The sequence below is a fragment of the Spodoptera frugiperda genome, chromosome 15, assembly GCF_023101765.2.
Source record: "Spodoptera frugiperda isolate SF20-4 chromosome 15, AGI-APGP_CSIRO_Sfru_2.0, whole genome shotgun sequence".
Classification (NCBI taxonomy): Eukaryota; Metazoa; Arthropoda; class Insecta; order Lepidoptera; family Noctuidae; genus Spodoptera; species Spodoptera frugiperda.
Window position 1 is genome coordinate 8959357 of NC_064226.1, and position 18745 is coordinate 8978101.

The 18745-nt window shown below is 36.0% G+C and overlaps 1 protein-coding gene across 12 annotated transcripts in view; it reads left to right on the forward strand.

Moving 5' to 3' along the window:
* The window catches only part of LOC118278581 (agrin), a 158681-nt gene that overhangs the window by 116929 nt on the left and 23007 nt on the right, over positions 1 to 18745 (forward strand). For all 12 annotated transcript variants that reach the window (XR_004783903.2, XM_035597906.2, XM_035597897.2 and 9 more), the window contains 3 exons: positions 7169 to 7204; positions 16548 to 16757; positions 17850 to 18062. Coding sequence is in view for 11 of the 12 variants with exons in the window: in XM_035597906.2 (XP_035453799.2) it covers positions 7169 to 7204; positions 16548 to 16757; positions 17850 to 18062 (459 nt within the window). In the remaining variant the exon portion in view is untranslated. The remainder of the gene's footprint in view (positions 1 to 7168; positions 7205 to 16547; positions 16758 to 17849; positions 18063 to 18745) is intronic.

An 18745-nucleotide genomic window follows, 5' to 3' on the forward strand; every position in this document is an offset into this window, starting at 1 on the left:
TAGCTAATAAATTAAAATTCTATTTGAAATAAGCAAATATTTAAAACAAATTCCATGTTTTCCTCAATAGTTTGTAATATTATTGGTAAGGTTATGATATTGAAATGTTCATACATAATATTACTTAGGTAATAGGTACTTTAATAAACTCTTCTGCAGATAGTATTGCTTCTTGCTACTGGGTTCTCTAAGTAAAGAATTAATATTCACATGTCGACATATGTGTTTAGTCAAATAGGTAGATACATACCTACATGTCCGACACTAAATGTTTTGCGTGTTGCAACAACTGCGCAGTTAGTTGGAACTCGATGCAATAGATTGTCGAAAACTCGAAACTGATCGTTCTTTTTTAACGGCAGAATTAATTTCCACCGGCGCCGGTGCGGCAGGGGACTGGTCCACGAGTCACGTTCAACTTTAGCTTTTGAAGCCGAGCGCGAATGGCTAATCGATCGATTAATTTTCACGCCGTTTGAACACGAATTTCTCGTGCAATGCAAGGTTTGGAATCTCTAATACCTTAAAATACATCCTCTTATAATACAAAGGTACCAACGTTATTAAATAACTCGACATTTTATAGGTTAATCGGAACGGGACAACTATTTAATCGTTTCGTGGAGCTTTGTATTTCATTTTACAACTACCATTCCCGAGAGCCATTACATCCAAACCAGCAGATAAAACCGTAACAGTTTATTGCCATTTGAGAACAGATTATTTCATCAAATAGCCTATCATAAATCTGTGTTTTATTGAATTTCAACGAACATGAAATTAAATAGATATCAGCGCTATAAACACCAATGATTCCCGGTGAGCATTTCAATCGACCGATACGAGATTAAGTCCGATGCGAACGCAACAGGAAACTGGAGCGAAATCGATTCATACAACGAATCGAGCAGAGGCGGCTGTTATGGCGCCGCAACAAATTGAAATTGATACCATCGGTGGGCAGTAGCGAGCGGCCGGATATTACGGGTGTCAAGCGCAATCACGCACTACCCTGCGAGCGCTGGTCACCGGCTAGGTGGACGCCCGCGCCGTATCTAACACTTTGTTAGATCTGCGCCGCCCTCCCGTGTTGTTCGTGCGTAATTGCGCCATTCACTCGTATTTGGCAGTCGATGGTGTGTGGCATACGTGTCCATGAATCCACTTAGACGGATATTTCCAACGCTATTTTCGAAAGCAGTTAATAGACCGTTGTTAATTGGGTCAATGCAAAACTTTAAGGATGAATGAACTTTACGTTTTGTATTCTATTTATAGTGTTTTGTTTTGTAGTACTTATTGGCTTGTGGTATTAAGTGCAGAGAATAACATAATAGACTTGTGTTTATTGTGACTTGTGTCTGTCAACTATAGTTAGTTGTCAACCAAACAGAAAAAAATGTATTGACAAAAATAAATTAAAAAATCTTAGGCGTTTACCACTACAAAGTTTATAACAAAAAGTTTACCTACAAAATTAACTAATGATGCTGGCCGTTATTGGTATAAAAAATACAAAATGTAGCCATTAAATGGGAAAAATAAAAGTATGAAAAAGAAACATTAATGGCGATAACATTTTTTCCAGCCAGTGATAATTTTTGTAATTTTATCTGTGGTTACGTACTTTTTTAATGTATTTATTGAATACTTATTCTTTTGTGGTAAATGTAATAATCATGACCGTTATTGGCGTAAAAGTACAAAATGTAGCCATTAAATGTGAAAAATAAAAGCATGAAAAAGAAAAAAAAATATGGCGATAACATTTTTTCACCGTATACGACCAGTGATATTTTTTGATATTTTATCTGTGGTGACAATTTTTTTTTTTTAAAAATTTAATTTTTGAATACTGAATATTTTGTGGTAATTGTAAAATCATTTTAAAACGTTATATTCTTAATTTTTTTACGTTAGGTTTGTATATTTATGTGGAGCATGTCGAAACATTACAGTTCATGAGTGTAAAACAAATAAGATTGACGTATTAAACAAGAACTCAGATCAAACACACCGACTTTAACTAATAAACGTAAGGTAAGAAAAGTCCTTAACACTTGAAATCTTTCGGTAAACGCGAACATGATAAAAGTAAAAGTATCATTTACGGCCACACCGTAATAATATTTCCTTTGTATTATTACGTACATGAATGAGTCATTACGCGCGCGAGTCCACGAAAGGCTTCTCGCGAGACATAATTCAATAGCTTTTGTGCATTATATTTTTTTGTGTGTCGCTGTACTTATTATAGTAAAAACCTTCGTGTTACTGAACCGTTAGTCATATTCATTATCGCTGTATAAATTATACCGTCATACACAATTATTGTATTGTTGAGGATACGGCTGGGGTATGCGTGTTCTATAAAACGTCTATGACATTCCACAATCTGATGCCCTAATGATATTGCATTGATTTTATCATTTCCAATTTCCATTTTGTTGATTAATGAACAGGTAACTGCTGTTCCAAGCGAATTTGCCTTCGATTGAAAGGTTTCGTGATTTGGTAATTAGGTTTAGAATCTCATTTCGTGTTTAAAAGCTGTTTCGTTAATGAATTATGATCATTATTCTGTTGCTAGTTTAGTTTAGTTCCGTTATTGGAAATTACACCTTATATTAATAGTAGGTAAGTCATTCCGGAGTTGCTGACTACCTAGCGCGTTACCGGGGCTCCAGCTCGAAAAGCAGGAGTAGGAACGGGGTAGTTTTTAGTCAGTAAGAGTCTGACACTTTCTCTCGCCTCACCCAAGGCGTGGGAAGTCATTGGATAATTTTCCCCCTTCAAAAAAAAGCAAACATTATGCTATAAGAGTAAAGCTGAGATTCACGTATTATTTATAGCATCATCGACTTTTTCCTTTTTATTATTCCCACGTAATAAGGATAAACAAAATACAAAGATGATATACAATGAAACCAAATTTAACCTTTTCCTGTTAAAATATTTTGAAAGTTGCTTACATGTGGATTTTTTATATCAGGAAAAATCTTTTCCTTTACTCAGAATAAATCACTCTCTCAGATATGTATACAACGTTTTTTTTTTAAGATTATAATAATTGTAACGGTGTGAATAATACTTATAACTTATAATTGATTGCTAATAAAGAAATGAAGTCGTTTTATAAATGCGATGTGCTTAAAGTCAAAATAGATGTAAATAATTTATTCCAATTAAACCATTAATACTTAAGTACTTTTGAAACGTCAACAAATAAGGAAATAATAAATAATAGTCTGTCCATCAGTGAAGCTAGGTTACATCCATCTTAGTGGCTATTGGAGATAAACACAAGTCCAGTAGCGGCCAGGAACAGGCTGATGATAAATAAAATGGGCTTGGAGAAGTTATAGAAAGAAAGGTAATAATATCAATTTGCCACAAACTATTCGAGATAAGAGTCGAAAGATCTAGTAATTTTATGTTCCACTATAAACGATATCCGCAGGTTATAGAAATATTCCAATATTATTTCTCAAAATGCCATTTTATCTCGGTTGTTCAATGAAAATCAGTACCGGAGATAACGGTGCGATAGGTAAGGTAAAGTAGTTCGTAATGTTGGGTCTTGTTGAAAGGTTTACGTGCGAATCTTTAGAGCACGATATTCGAAACTATCTAACCGTATTTTATTACAGATCTGTCCTCAGAAATCTTATCTTTAGGTAGCATTAAGATTTTATTATTTTGTTGAAGTATTTACGTATTGTTTTATTGAAGCAGAATAAATAAGGTTGCTACGTCTTTAAATAGCACTTCGAGGCACTGTCCATTGAGCTAATTGTTACATATCCGTAGTTTCAAGTCCTGCCAAGTTAAAAGTGCAAGTTACAATGGAAGTTTTGCTTCGAGAGATCATTAAACGACAATGAAGAACGAGACAGTAAAAGAGGCGTCGCCTTGTAAGGACCGACTTAAACAATTGCGACTAAAAGTTTTCTAACAATTTAATTTAGTACGGAATTAAAGCAGCGTTTTGTTAAGCGACGACTTCTAAGGTTCAGTTGCACGTCACAAACACTGGTCTCCTAACATTGTATGCAGCGATCGAATTCGTTTAACACGTGACTGGACACCGGCGGTAGTTTAATAGCCTCGTATATGTAAAGGACAGGCGCGGTCTACGTCCAACCAATTTGCAATAAAACAATATGGCGCGCCAGCACACCCCGGCTTGTGGCCGAGCGTTCTGCCAGCCCCTTGTTGTATTTTATATTTATCCTACTACCGACCCATTAGTCGCCTACTTTTACGTCACATTACCGATGTTACATTATCTCTTCGAGCGAAATTAATCCGAGAAGACTGTAACGTCTCTTTGAATCTATTTCTTTCTTCTTTGTCCACCTTTTTGGTATTTTTTGCGACGTACTCGTTACAAGTCCGAAGGAAGAAAGCAAGATAAACTAATTAACATGCAACGGAGGGAAATCGGATTAAAATAACTTTTAATGAACCTCTATCCTTTAATATTCATGAAAACGTAGGTACCTACTTAATAAATGACGTCTCAGTAGCGTATTAATTAATACTTTCTCGCCTTTTGTATATTTAAATAACTTAAAATAATCTTCAATAGGTATCGTAAAAAGCAGAATCTTATAGCTCGTTTAAATTTTATACTTATAATATTAAATGTAAGCTCGGGATTTGCGATATCAACGACCTGTTTACTCTTGAACATTATAATGTTTCTTATTATATTGAAATTGCTATTTTCTCATTCAAAAATATAGAGTTTTAATTTTATTTTATTAAACTACTGTTCATGCATTAACTAAAGGGCATAAATGCAATTATTTGAAAACCACGAAAAATAGAAAAAATGTCCAGTGAACACCTTCCCTAGGCTTAATTAATTAGTGACCTATATTATAATGTAAGAAATAGACTTAAAGAACATCAAAAAAGCCAAAGTTACAGGAAAAAATAAAGCACTTGAGAAACAATCTTAGCTATTTTAATACCTTTGCCCGACACAATTGCTTGTTATTGTGAACCTTGTTGTGTTTTATCGTAGGATATCGGGGACAGTTTCAAGGATAGGCTGAGGGCTCTTATCTAAGACTTGAACACCGAAAATTCTGTTACGACGTCGTCATGTTTGCCGAGCAATCCCTTTGAAATCCAATTTCCCGAGTATATTTGTACTGTCACGGTACTCGTAGCTTTTTGATACATTAAGTGCTCTTTTATTTTTAATTTGTGAACTTCCTAAATTGAGTACGATACAAGTACTTTATGGACGATTTACAAAAAACCGTTTCTAAATATTACCGAACCGTCGAACAAAGCCGTGTAAAATCAATAAAAGCAAAGTAAACCCCTATAACTGCCGGTTTCCGTTTTGAATTGGATTTCAAAGTAGCAGTACATTTTTGTGGACACCAAAGCGAATGTGACGGCTGAAGTACATAAAAATAAAAGCGATGGGTTTTTCGTCCCCTGTGAAGCGATCCAATGTTCAGGGTTTGTGTAAATAAGGATTTCTTTTATTGCTTGTACTTCAAGATTAGTGCTCTTTGGGCTTAGTTTAAATAATTAAAACAATTATTCTTATTTTATTCAAATGATGTACGTAATTTTGTACTGAGTTTAACTAGTATTAGGTACGAATTTGATACGAAAGTTAGGCGTGTCTTATTTTCATAAAATTGTCATTAGGTATTATCGATAATCTTCATCTACAAAATGATATTTCCAGATCTGATATCTTATTTGCTACAAAATTCTAACTCCTTTTATTTATACGACAAAATATTATATTTCTTTATGTTACAACATTTGCCATAAAATGTCAGAGTGCTTAATTTTATTGAGTAGGATTTATTTTCGTCTTCTGATCCATTTTGAATCCGATTTTTTGCCACCAGTAGGTATCATTCTAATATTGTAATATAATATGTATATTGGAATAATATTATTAGGTACCAAATATTTATAGCTCTGTGTGACTTATCAAAAGTCGTGCAAATACTCGTATTAATGGTATTTTTTAGATAACGTAGGTGCTCAAAAAGATTAACATTATCAAGTGTTTTATCATATTTCCCTTAAGTACTTTATAAAGAAAAAATCATCGTTTTTAATGTCAGCTGTAAAGAAATTATTTATGTAAGTTTTGACAAAATAAATATTTAAAATTCTAGCTTCGCATTGCAGACTACCGTAGATGTGCTTTGCATATGAATATAAGCAAAGTTTGCTTAACATTTTCACCGGGTAGCAACTCGATACACTTCTTGATGTCTGTGTGTAATAAAATTCTTTATATAGCTCTGTTTGTACGGAAAATTCTTGAATTTACACTCTGAAATGAGAGACTCGGAAAAAAGCTATGGAAATAAGATCCCGACATGATTATGTAGTTACTATTTACATAATAATGTGTATGTAAATATTTGCTTACGAAGCAATGATTTGGAAACCTCTCTGACTTTTGGATTTTTATTTCTGTTTTCGATTTTTTTTTTGAGATTAAATATACACAGTATGTGATTTGTGTGTGAGTGTGATGTAATGTTTTGACATAAGTATTACACATAACTACAAATGCTTTCTAATAGTTTATATTTATATTGATTCAGCAGATAATTAAACATAGTGCCTAGCCCAATATTAACCTTGTTGCGGTTTGGTAATGGCTCGGTTTTACAAATTACGTTATTTGGTTTTGTAAACAAAATGGTTGCATAGTTCGGCAGTTATGAGCGGTTAAACGCTTCTAATGGATGTTCACTGCAATGGGATTTTGTCATGAACACGTTGTATTTACGGATAAAATACAGTTCATTCTCGTTTAATATAAATTAGTGACCTGGTTTCGGTTTCACACGTGGAAAATTATTGTAAAATACAATTGTACAATTGAATATTTCCAGCATATACTTTATTGTTTTACAGATAAAAATTCTCGGTAGTCAAATAATAATTACATACATCACACATCACATACATTTTACCTCGTAACTTTTATTACGAATGATACAATTTATTCAAAGGTAGTCTTTTTGTTTCATGACCATGCATTCATGAGTAATTTAAATTCTTTTTAACTATGGCTTTCCCTTTACATATAAACATAAAAATGTTTTATTTATTACCAGTTAATAAATACCAACTACACAATACTAAATACCTTTTTAATTTGTTACAGATTTACATTATCAGCCGAGGCCTCCAGCTCCCGAAGGTTAGTAAGAAGTTTATCTCATTAAAAAGTTTTTATATTGTCTGTTGATCAGCCAGACTGCACGTAACCGTTTGACCTTCATCGCGTTGCTTCTTAGGCAATATGTATTTAGTTGTGAATCTTAATTTCGTAATGTAAGTAAATAAACACGGCTTGCGTGGTTATATTCTAAAATTTAATTAATTAAACATAATATTCATATTATTATCGTCTATTTATTGGAGCAAGCATTATGCCTTTTATTTAAATACACGGTATAAAACCTCAAAATATGGTTTCTTAAGTAAATAATATACCTATACATCAACTATTGACTACTACATTGTATAAATAGCACTTGAAAAACGTGGATGTGGAAGATATGATTCGTGATAGTATAACAGTTTTGAACAAAAAGGCGTGTTATAGTATTTCTTAGTCTAATTATGTAGTAAAGTCCGTAAACAATTTCACTAACCATTATGCGTTCTAAACTGAAAATCACAAAATATGTATATTTTAGTAAACTAAGATTATCGATGTTAAACGGCACCATTATAGTAACCAAGTTTTAAGTGTGGGAGAGCCATGCTTCGGCGCGAATGGGCCAGTTCGACTACGGACGGACTAATACCACGGCCTCACAGAAAACCGTGATACAACGCTTACGTTGTGTTTCGTTGTGTAGATGAGGTTACCGGAGGCTAAATTACCCCTATTCCCAATCTTCCCAATCACTGATTCTCCAACAACGCTTAAATTCCTAACCCCCAAAAGGCCGACAATGCACTTATCGGGTCTCCCTGGGCGGCGACGAATGCTTACCATCAGGTGATCCGTCTGCTCGTTTACCGGCTTATAAAATAAAAAAACGAAGATATTATGACAATGGTGAATGAATAAGTCTTAAGTAAGTACTACTTACTAATGTATAGGGTATTTGTAGGTACAAATAATTTCAAATACAATTTGTAGAACATCACAAACACACATCAGAAATGTGGACGGTTGACTGAGCATAACCCAGCCCCGTACTCACATCATACATGTGTACGGGTGTTAGGGGATTACTCCGTCATTGTTCGTATTCCTACAATAACATAACTACAGTTTATTCCAAGGCATCTATAAGTAAACAGTGTTTAATGTAGGTAAAAGCTTTTGAAATTCCAGGTAGGTACGTTCTTAAAGAAGAATTAGGGAGATGAATATTTAGTATACTATTAGTTACTAGGTACCTATACTCCAGAGCAGGTATAATTAGAGGACTCGGGACCCCTTATCGGTGCTGAAGGTGGCCTCCGGGGTGCTTTTAGTGAGGTAAAAATTCCACACAGTCACTAGTCTTTCTCCCCAAAAAGCTAGGCGCGTTTCTAAGGGTTTTCCCCCGTCATCAAAAAAACAAAATAGGTGGTGGACTAGTCTTAGTTTAGCTTAGCTTAGCTTTAACATAGTTGGAAAGAAAATATAATATACAAATTACTTATTTTAGTACCAAAACCATGCAAGCACAAATAATCAAATGATTTTGTAAAGTAAATAAATATTACCTTATTTTTCACACCACAGACCCAAGGTAAAGAAAACTACTGAATATAAAAAAACTACCTTGTAAATATTTGTTTTATACTGTTGAAAATATTTTCCTGCCGATAGGTAGTATTGTATATAGATACCTAACATCACTACGCTACGCAAATAGAATATATTTATGTAACAGTTGAAAATAAATAAAAACGTATCGGAAAAAATAAAGAACGAACGAACTTTTACATTTAAATAAAGAATGTTTCGACGCCATATTTGTTTAACGTTTCATTTATATTATATTCATTCGGAATTTAATTTTAGCGCAAAACTTTAGTGTAATATGAATTTTGTATCAGATGCACAAATAATATAAAACAATTGCTGCATTATATTAATTAAAATACATTTTAATTAAACTTAGAATTTACAGTGTGTTAAAATGTGGATGTGATTTATAGGACATATAAATATATTAATTGGTTAATGGACCTACAGGACAAAAGCATAGGTATTAGAAATAGAATGGATTAAAAATTAGTTCTAATTTTACTAATCGTATCTATCTTTCTTTGCTTTGGTTTATATATTTTGTATATTCTCTCTCTCTCTAGATCAATGGTATTATCGTTAAGACATTTTCAACTTTAAATTTTGGGTAATAATTATGCAGAAGCTGTCAACAATGGGGCCTACCGTATTTTCTCACTCGCTCACCAGATGGTAGTAGTGTGAACCTCTCGTTTTTCGCCCAATAGAGCATTAGCTAGTGTCACACCATTAGACGTTCAGTATTTGACAGCTGCTGTGATTGGGCAAAATACCTCTCCTACATTTGCGCCATCTACGCTGCAAAAATACAGCAGCCCATTCGAGTGTACATGACGTAAACTAACCCTGTGGCTCCATTGGGTAGGTGCTCAGAGGACTCGTGGTACTTGCTTATAACTAGTGAGAAATGGATAGGTAGGTGTGAAAGTGTAGGAAGATCCTTCTTAAAAGTTGACATTTCTTTACTAATGAAATGTTATTTTGTAAGATTTTTTATGAATCATGATAGTAGGATGATAAATTGGTTCTATATCTATATTAGGATAGATTAACAGTATATTTTGGCTTTACAAATTCGTAGTAAACAAGAATACATGGCTCACACGCACGCTATATATCTTAATTAGTTATCTGTATTGCGTGCGAAACACAAGGTATGTGAACCCATTCATAAAATTATTACATAATTTATATCGTTACCGATCCACTTAATCGGCCGCTTAAAAAGCTTTTCAATTTGATTAAATTTATAGTTTTTACAAGCCCATAACTTCGTGAAAGCCCAGTCAATAAAATTAATGAATTGAAAACCTGGATTACATTTTGAAAATTAATATTACGAGCTAACTTTACGGTAACTTGTAACGAGGAATTTCCAATATGTATTATGCGGACACTCGCTTTTCCATGTTTATTTATACTTCTTTCTTCTTCTTTCTTTCTACAGCCCATTACATCCACTGCAGGATATAGGCCTCCTCCAATGCACTCCATACACTTCGGTCTTTTGCCTTCCTTCTCCACATCGGACCTGCGGCTTTCGCGATATCATCGCTCCAGCGAGCTAGCGGTTTCCCTCGGTTCCTGTGGCCCGATCTTGGTCTCCAGTCAAGCACCTTTTGGCTCCATCTTCCGTCCTCCCTACGGCTTATGTGCCCGGCCCATTTCCACTTAAGCGAGGCTACTCTTTGAGCTATGTCGGTGAGTTTTGTTCTCCTTCTGATCTCGGTGTTCCTGATCCTGTCTCTCAGTGATACACCTAACATAGCTCGTTCCATAGCTCTCTGTGCCACCTTAAGTTTTTCCATGGCTTCCACTGTGAGGGTCCAGGTTTCACAACCGTACGTCATCACGGGGAGGACGCATTGGTCGTACACTCTCCGCTTTAGGCTCATAGGCAGTTTCCCTTTCAGGACATCCTCCAGTTTATTGAAGGCTGCCCATCCTAGCCTGATCCGCCGCTTTATCTCTTCCTTTTGAGCATTTTTATCGAGGGAGAGCATTTGACCTAGGTAAATGTAGTGTGGAACTCGCTGTATTTTTTGCCCATTTACCTCAATATGATCCACACCGTCCTGGGTCATAAATTGGGTTTTATTGATATTCATTTTTAGGCCGATTTTACACGAGGCTTGCTGCAAGTCCTCGAGCATACTTTGAAGATCTTCTACAGAGGTGGCTATAATAGCAATATCGTCAGCAAACCTTAAGTGTGTTAATTTCCCTCCGTTTATATTTATGCCTTTGTTGGACCAATCTATTGTGCGAAACATATCCTCCAGTGCCGATGTGAACAATTTTGGCGAGATGGTGTCACCCTGTCTTACACCACGAGACATTTTAATTGGGTCTGTCAACTCATGCAGGCTTATTTGTAGGGTAGCCTTGCTGTATATGTCTTTGATGACTTGAACATATCGATCGTCCACGTTGGATCGCTTGAGTGCATGAAATACAGCCCAATGTTCCACTGAATCGAATGCCTTCTCATAATCAACAAACCCTACGTGCACCGATAAGTTGTACTCCCTACATTTCTCGAACAGCTGCCTCATGGTGAAGATGTGATCAATTGTTGAAAATTTGGACCGGAACCCAGCCTGTTCTACTGGCTGCGCAGCATCTAGGCGATTGGCAAGTCTTGCACAAACTACTTTGGTGAAAAGTTTATATATGTGGCCTAAGATACATATGGGCCTGTAGTTTGCGATTTTAGCCTTATCTCCTTTTTTATGAATTAAGGTCCCTATGGCGTTTTTCCATTCATCCGGAGTAACTCCCTCGTGGATAACTTTGTTAAATAGGACCTGTAATTGTTTGAGTATAGCCTTGCCACCGTACTTTAAAAGCTCACTTGTAATTCCATCTTCCCCTGGGGTCTTTCCTGACTTCATTTTCTTCAGAGCATTTTTTATCTCATATATGCTTATGTCTGGCAAGTCCTCAGTGAGATGACGAATAAGCTTGGCTCTTGGATCAGAGTTCGATGGTATCAGTTCCTCGGTCTGACTGGAGTACAGTTTGTGATAAAATTCCTCCACAGCTCTGAGTATAGCTGGTCTTTCGGTTACTGTGGTTCCGTCCTCCTTTGTTATTTTATGTATCTGGGCATTTCCTTTTTGCAACTTTCTTCTGAACACTTTTGGGCCGCGATATTTCTCTATAGTGTCTTTAATGATGTTATAGTTGTTCTTCCTAACGTCATGCCTGATAGAAGTTCTAATTAATTTATTAAGATGGTTAATTTCTTGTAACGATTGTTGAGGAGTAAGGTTTCTTCTTTCAATAAGTTCCTTTGTAGAATCACTGAGAATCGTGCCATATTTCCCTCTTCGACTCGGTTTTTTCATCGCCTTAGCTACATCTGTTATCGCCTCATTGATGTTTTTACTAATTTCGTTCACTGTCTGGCCCAGGGGTAAAGTTTCAAACTTGCGTTCTAGCTTTTCCTCGAACACTTGTCTCTGATCTTCAATTGAACGATAGTCCCATCTTTTCGGCTTGTTGTAGCATAATGTTCTACGCTCCTTCCTTAGGTCGAGTTTGATCTTCCCTCTTACGATTCTATGGTCACTTCCAGCAGTAATTCGATTTAGAACCTCTACGTCCAGAAACATGTGCTTTTTGTTAGACAGGATATAATCATACTCGTTCAGAAGGCCATCTGGGTGTCTCCATGTCCATTTGTTTTGGGGCTTTTTCTTGTAGAAGGTATTCATGGCGTACAAGTTTTGGCTTTTTAGGAAATGAACTAGCATTTCACCCCTTTCATTGCGCTTTCCAAGCCCATAATTCCCGATACAGTTCTCTTCCTCCGATCTTTCTCCTATTCTGGCATTAAAGTCGCCCATGATGATAGTGAAATGGCAGTAGTCCTGCTCGGTAGCTTTTTTGATGTCATCGTAGAAGGTTTCTACCTCCGTATCGTTATAGCTCATTGTTGGTGCGTAGGCTTGGATGACTTTAAGCTTGTATCGCTTGTTTATGGATAATGTCGCGTAGATAACCCTATCTGAGATGTATCCAGTCGATACTAATCTATTTGCCATGGATCTGTGAGTAATTAGGCCTACTCCTCCTTCAGATTTGTCGTTATCTTTGCCCTTATAGTAAAACAAGTGTCCAGAGTTCAACTTAAAAAGGCCTTCTCCTCTCCAACGAGTTTCACACAATCCAAAAATGTGCCAATTTATTTTATTGAGCACTTGACTTTCTAGCTCAACTAGTCTTTCTTCACCTAAAAGAGTCCTAACATTATACGTTGCCAAGTAAATCGTTTTGTTTTGGCAGCCTGATCGAACCCAGAGATTCTTAGCACCCCCTGTCCTGTTGGTTGACCGACCGCTGCCTTGGCCGGGCCATACAGGACTGCTGGGGACTAGGGGCCTTTCTCTATTTGTCTTGTGCATGAGGGTTTTATTTGGCCTTGAAACACCACGCTGGCCACTGCGGGTTGGTGAGTCCACCTATTTTGAGGATATTTCCATGCCTCACGGCTTGTGGAAGCCGACCTGGTCGCTTCTGGTACCAAGTTGGTCAGGTTATTTACCGCCGCCCGATACTCGGCGTTTGTCTTTCGTTTAGCACCACCCGGGGGCACGTGTAGGGTAACATTGGGTTTTCTACCTACGGACGCGAAAGACTCCACCCACCCTTATTTATACTTAAGCAAAGAAAAATCCTAAGTTCTTCTTGTAGTTTTATTTTGCTAATGCGAGGAGCGAAATGTGTTTATTTCGTTGAACTAGATTTTACGAGTAAATCAGGCTTCCCGTCTTATTTCTATACATACACTGACTATGTTTAAGTAGAGAAAGCGTCTACGTAAGGTTGTATGGTACATTAGTCTAATATTATTTACACTTAGTAAAGTAAAAATACATTTCCAAGATTTCGTAGACTATTCTTCATACTCAGTCAGACCATTTCGTAGACCAACATACATACAGAACCTAATGCCTGTCTCCCATGAGGGTAGGTAGAGACTATGGAATGCCATCAATAACCACACGTCTTTCGTAGACTTCTATAGGTATTTAGACCATTGAAAGTCAACAACATAATAATATAAAACAATGTTTAATTCTGTTTACTTTTAAGGGAGAATAAGTGAATGCAAAAAACATACCAATATGAGATATAGCATATGAGATATAGATATAGGAGATATAGCATACTACATCTCCGTATTCTTCCTCAACTCTTTTTAAACTTGATATATAGAGATGTCGACGAAGTATTAAACGCGTCGGTTCTTCTTCAAAGCTTATCTTTAGTTCACGATCCACATGTGTAGGTACAGTGCGAGTGACATGCCAACTACGTCGGTGTCTCGAGCCAACAAAATTGCTTTGTCTCCGAGACTTTAGCGGAGCGCGTCCCGAATTATGTGGGCGAGAGAGGGCTTCTGAAAGCATTATATGCCGTGTTATTATTTTAGTTTGAATTCCTCAGAATGAGTACTAGTTATATAGATAAATATGTGCTACTAACCTTTCTTATTCTAGTGTATTTATTAGGAGTAATGATAGGTATACCAGAGTATATAAAGGTACGTTCTACGGAAGCTAATAAATAATTACAATTACAAGCAGAGTACACAAGTTCAAACATTTGTTTTATTCTTGTTTCATGTTGGATTCCGGAAATCTACCTACTTCCTTACATCCTCAATCCGACCTCGTGTTTTATTATAAATTCAACTCGTATGAGTAGAATTTTATTTATACATGGATAATATGGATAATTTAAACAGCTCCCGCCTGAAAAAGCGCCGCGGTGAATTTCCTAATTTTCTTCCATTCACGGAGCATCCGCCATCATTTTTATCTCCCCTCCCTGTCTCCATTTATCTCGGGCTTCTCCAACAGCGATTCGCGTTCTAACATTTTGTTTGTTTCTTACAAAATTGTTATTTCCGACTGCTTTCTTTTCTTAAGCGGATTCGTCTGTAACCTTTATACGAAAGCCAAGGAAATGAGTTCGCCGCTGAATTCTGATACTTGACCTCTTTTCAAGAGACAAATGCAATAATAAAAACAATTTGTCATCTTCAAAGTCACAGGTTATTTATTTATATCGCACAATGGGGTGTCTTGGGAATGAGGATCATTCCTTATCCGTTTTGATATTTAATTATAGAATGGTATTATAAGCTCGCATTTAAAGCACATTTTGAATGAATGTCACGACTAAACGAGATTTTAGTCGATGGTATAAATTATGAACTCGATTTGTGCTATAACATAAACACGTCAGTGTTAAACATTTCAGTGTAAGTGCTCGTGCACTTGAACCAAGTTTATTATATTCGTAGTCGTCGCGTGTTAGTCGCCGTATAATTAATTGTGAGTTAGGTTTAGCTTCACGTAAAGTTCATTTGTTAGTTAGAACGAGAACAACTACAGTGAGTTGTATATTCACTAACGGACTAGTGGAAAGACTAAACTAACAAAGTGTAGCGACGAAGGCGCTTATTGAAATCAATGAGTTCTTATTCAGCTGCTGCCTCGACTAAAGATTTTCAAGCATTCGCACCCTCTCGTGGGCACAGGTGTGCTTGTCTGCTCTATTTTCTACCGTTATTAAAAATCTCGATAGAATTTCTTTTGTGAAAACTCTTGGAAAAAAATCAACTTTAACTTGGTTGGCTGAATGATTTGTATGAAAAATTTTCTTCGGTCAATTTTCGTAAATCCTATTAAAGATTGTCGAATGTCGAGAGATGGAAACCTTTTCGATTCGGGTCCTTTTATGGCTTTCACAATTACTCAGGCATAAGTGATTAGATTGATTGTTGTTGAACTCGGGAGACACTGTGAGAACCTTACCCGCACGTTGAATCGAGTGAATGAATGTGGTAGGCATATATGTTTTATACATTTAAGAAAATATTTGAATATATTCTTTGAATCTTGATAGCTCGTTGCCTTGAAGTAGAATGAGCAATTAGCATACCGCCTTCTTAAACTATCTACGTCATTGACTTAATTGTATTTGTTGATTTAAGTCAAATGTTCTATTAAATCTCTATTCACTCACAATCGCCATATTCAAAAAGTTATGATCGGAAGTAAATTAACTTTTAGTTGTCGCTGTATGACTTAGCGTCCGAGGTTGTCTGCTCAGAATATTAACAAGACGATAGAAATCGGTAATCTTTGAAGCTTATTCTAATACAATGCTGTGGTGAAACGAAAGCTCGCATCTTATTTTAGTCCTCCTTAATAATTTAGTCACGCCTCTGACTCCCCAGGTAGAAAATTGGAAATTGTGTCATCCATAGCGGAGTTCGCTAAAGAATTATATCTTGTTCAAAGAATTCGCCGGTGCCGGTGCCTTGTGGCGGGGATATCCGTTTTATTAGCGCTATTCACGGCTGAGCTGTGCCTTAATCAATTCCATCACTTTCTGGAAATCAGATGTCCCGTTCTGGCTTTGTTTTCAGTATCTGTTGGTAATGAAAACGTAATAAACCAGTAACTATTTACTTGCACCACGTACACTCATAGGCATGTCAATAAAAACTAGATAAGCATTACACACATTGCGTATTAATAGTAATTAACTTTCACATCCACTCTACAGTTCTCATGCATAATAAACATTCAAGTATTACCGTAAATTCTGCGAGGATGAGGACTTTCAGCGTAAATAATTCGCATAATGTTATGTTAAATTTCATTAAAATATTAACATTTTTCGTTTCATTGCATATTCAATTTAAATATGTCATAGTCATGAACGTGGATACTGAATGAATACTGAACAACTTTTCATTTTCCAGAGGCATGTGAAAAAACATTTTGTCGCTGGGGCGCCGAGTGTGTGTCCCTGGGGGACGGGCGTGCCCACTGTGCTTGCCCCACGACGTGTCCGACATCGCCGGCCCCCGTGTGTTCCACCGCCGGCAGAACGTACCGCAACCATTGCTACTTACGTAAGGAAGCCTGCGAACGACGACTGAACCTCCGCGTCAAGCATGAGGGGGAATGTGGTAAGTGTCGCACAACAAACTGCCAACATTTTTATTTAATGATGATTAAATGTTGCTCGTTTAAATGTGAAAATGCTACACAGACTAGGGTTACGATAATATGTTGAGATAACATTATTAATTTGCTCGTTATTCTAATGAAACTTGGTGCAACATTTACGTTACTTATATAATTACAATGTTTAATGGACAGTAGCATGCGATCTCCAACCATGTTTTGTGTTAAAGAAACAAAGTATTATAAATGATATTATTAATATAGCCCAAACAAAACCTATTTATCATGAAAATACGTGACATTGCACGGCTATTCAGCTCAGCTATTAATTATTTTCATAGCACACGTTTTGACGCGAAAAATATCTGTTTTATTAATTTATTACATTGTAGCGTGGACTGTACTCGAAGAATTTTCGTAAAAATATTTTGTAATTTAATATTTATTTTGTAAATAAATGTATAAAACAAATACAGTAGCATAGTCAACACATTTCTCAGCAACATTTATATAAATATGATATCTAAAATAACAAATCTAAAAAGACCATTCAAGCACTGTGGTAGGCGATAAATACACAGCAATAGAAAATAAAGTAAACTGTGAAAGTACTCAAAGATGGTGCCATAAGTAGCGCCACCCGTCACTTGGAGCATTAACAGTGTCAATCGTTCACTGCGAGGACAGACATTCGATAAGATAAAGGGTCTTTCTGTCCTTAATCTCGTCACATTGCCAATGGATCCTCTTGACATCGCAATCGTCATACTATTTGTCGCTCAAATGCTGAGTCTTAACTATTTTGTATTTGTTTTATTTCTACCTTTATATATATGCAGTTATTTTAAGTTATTTCGAGTTTAGAAGTGCATTAGCATTGATAAAGTTGTAGTCGCATTACTTTTACTATTAGTTTTCATCAAATATAGATATATCTGAAATCTACCTGTGCCTTATTTGACATCGCAATTTTACTCTATATTTATTTATATTCTAAAACAATTATCACAAACTTCATAATTATTACAAAAGTAATCGATGTTTTATATGCTTCTATTTTTATATTAGATCCCTTTCTTGCTTGTCCAATGTAGATGCTGGAGACCCATGTACAGGAGTAACCTGTCCAGCAGGTGCCCGATGTGTGGCTGCCTATGGCCAAGCTGAATGTAGATGCCCTCGGAGTTGTCAACGACGCAAGCCTGTGTGTGGGACTGATGGAAGGGAATACTCTTCGGTCTGCCATCTTGACAAGCATGCTTGCGATAACCAATTCAACATTACCATCAAATATCATGGAAAATGCGGTAAGTGTGAAAGTCTTTATGTTCGTTTTGTTACATAAATTACTCAATTATTTTCATTATAATGATAACGTTATTAGAATTTTCTTAAATAAAGCATGTAAACGTAATGGGCTCTACATTTATAAACTTTGTAGGTAATAAGTTTATTAGATACTGATATCCAAAGTTGTTGTCGTATACCTATTAGATGCTGATATCCAGTCAGTCGTATCTATCCAAAGTTGTTGCAGTGTTGTCGTGTGCCGTTGAAAATTTTCTCGCACTTTTGTCAGATTCATAGCAGCATGTTCTAGTTGCAAGTTTGTCTGTTGCAAACATTGTCCATGTTGCATCATAAGCAAGTTTATACATTTGACTCGTTTGTTGGCACAGCACAGCTTTCCATTATGTTAATTGCATATAAGTAAACTGAGTAGCTATGGTTATTGCCAGGCTATTATATGGGATAAAATGGGTTTTTCAGCTCAGCTACCTCGGAAAATATTATTCACACCAGGAAATAATATTCATAAATAAAGAACAATAATAAAATTTCGTGAGGGATAACAATCCATTTGATTATAAAACTTCCATTTTACTGCGCTCAGCAAACCACAGTAATTTTAATGAGGGATTATTAATTAAAACATAATGACTTGGTATTGTTACTGTCGATCTTTGAGAGCATAAAAGAACTCGTTAAG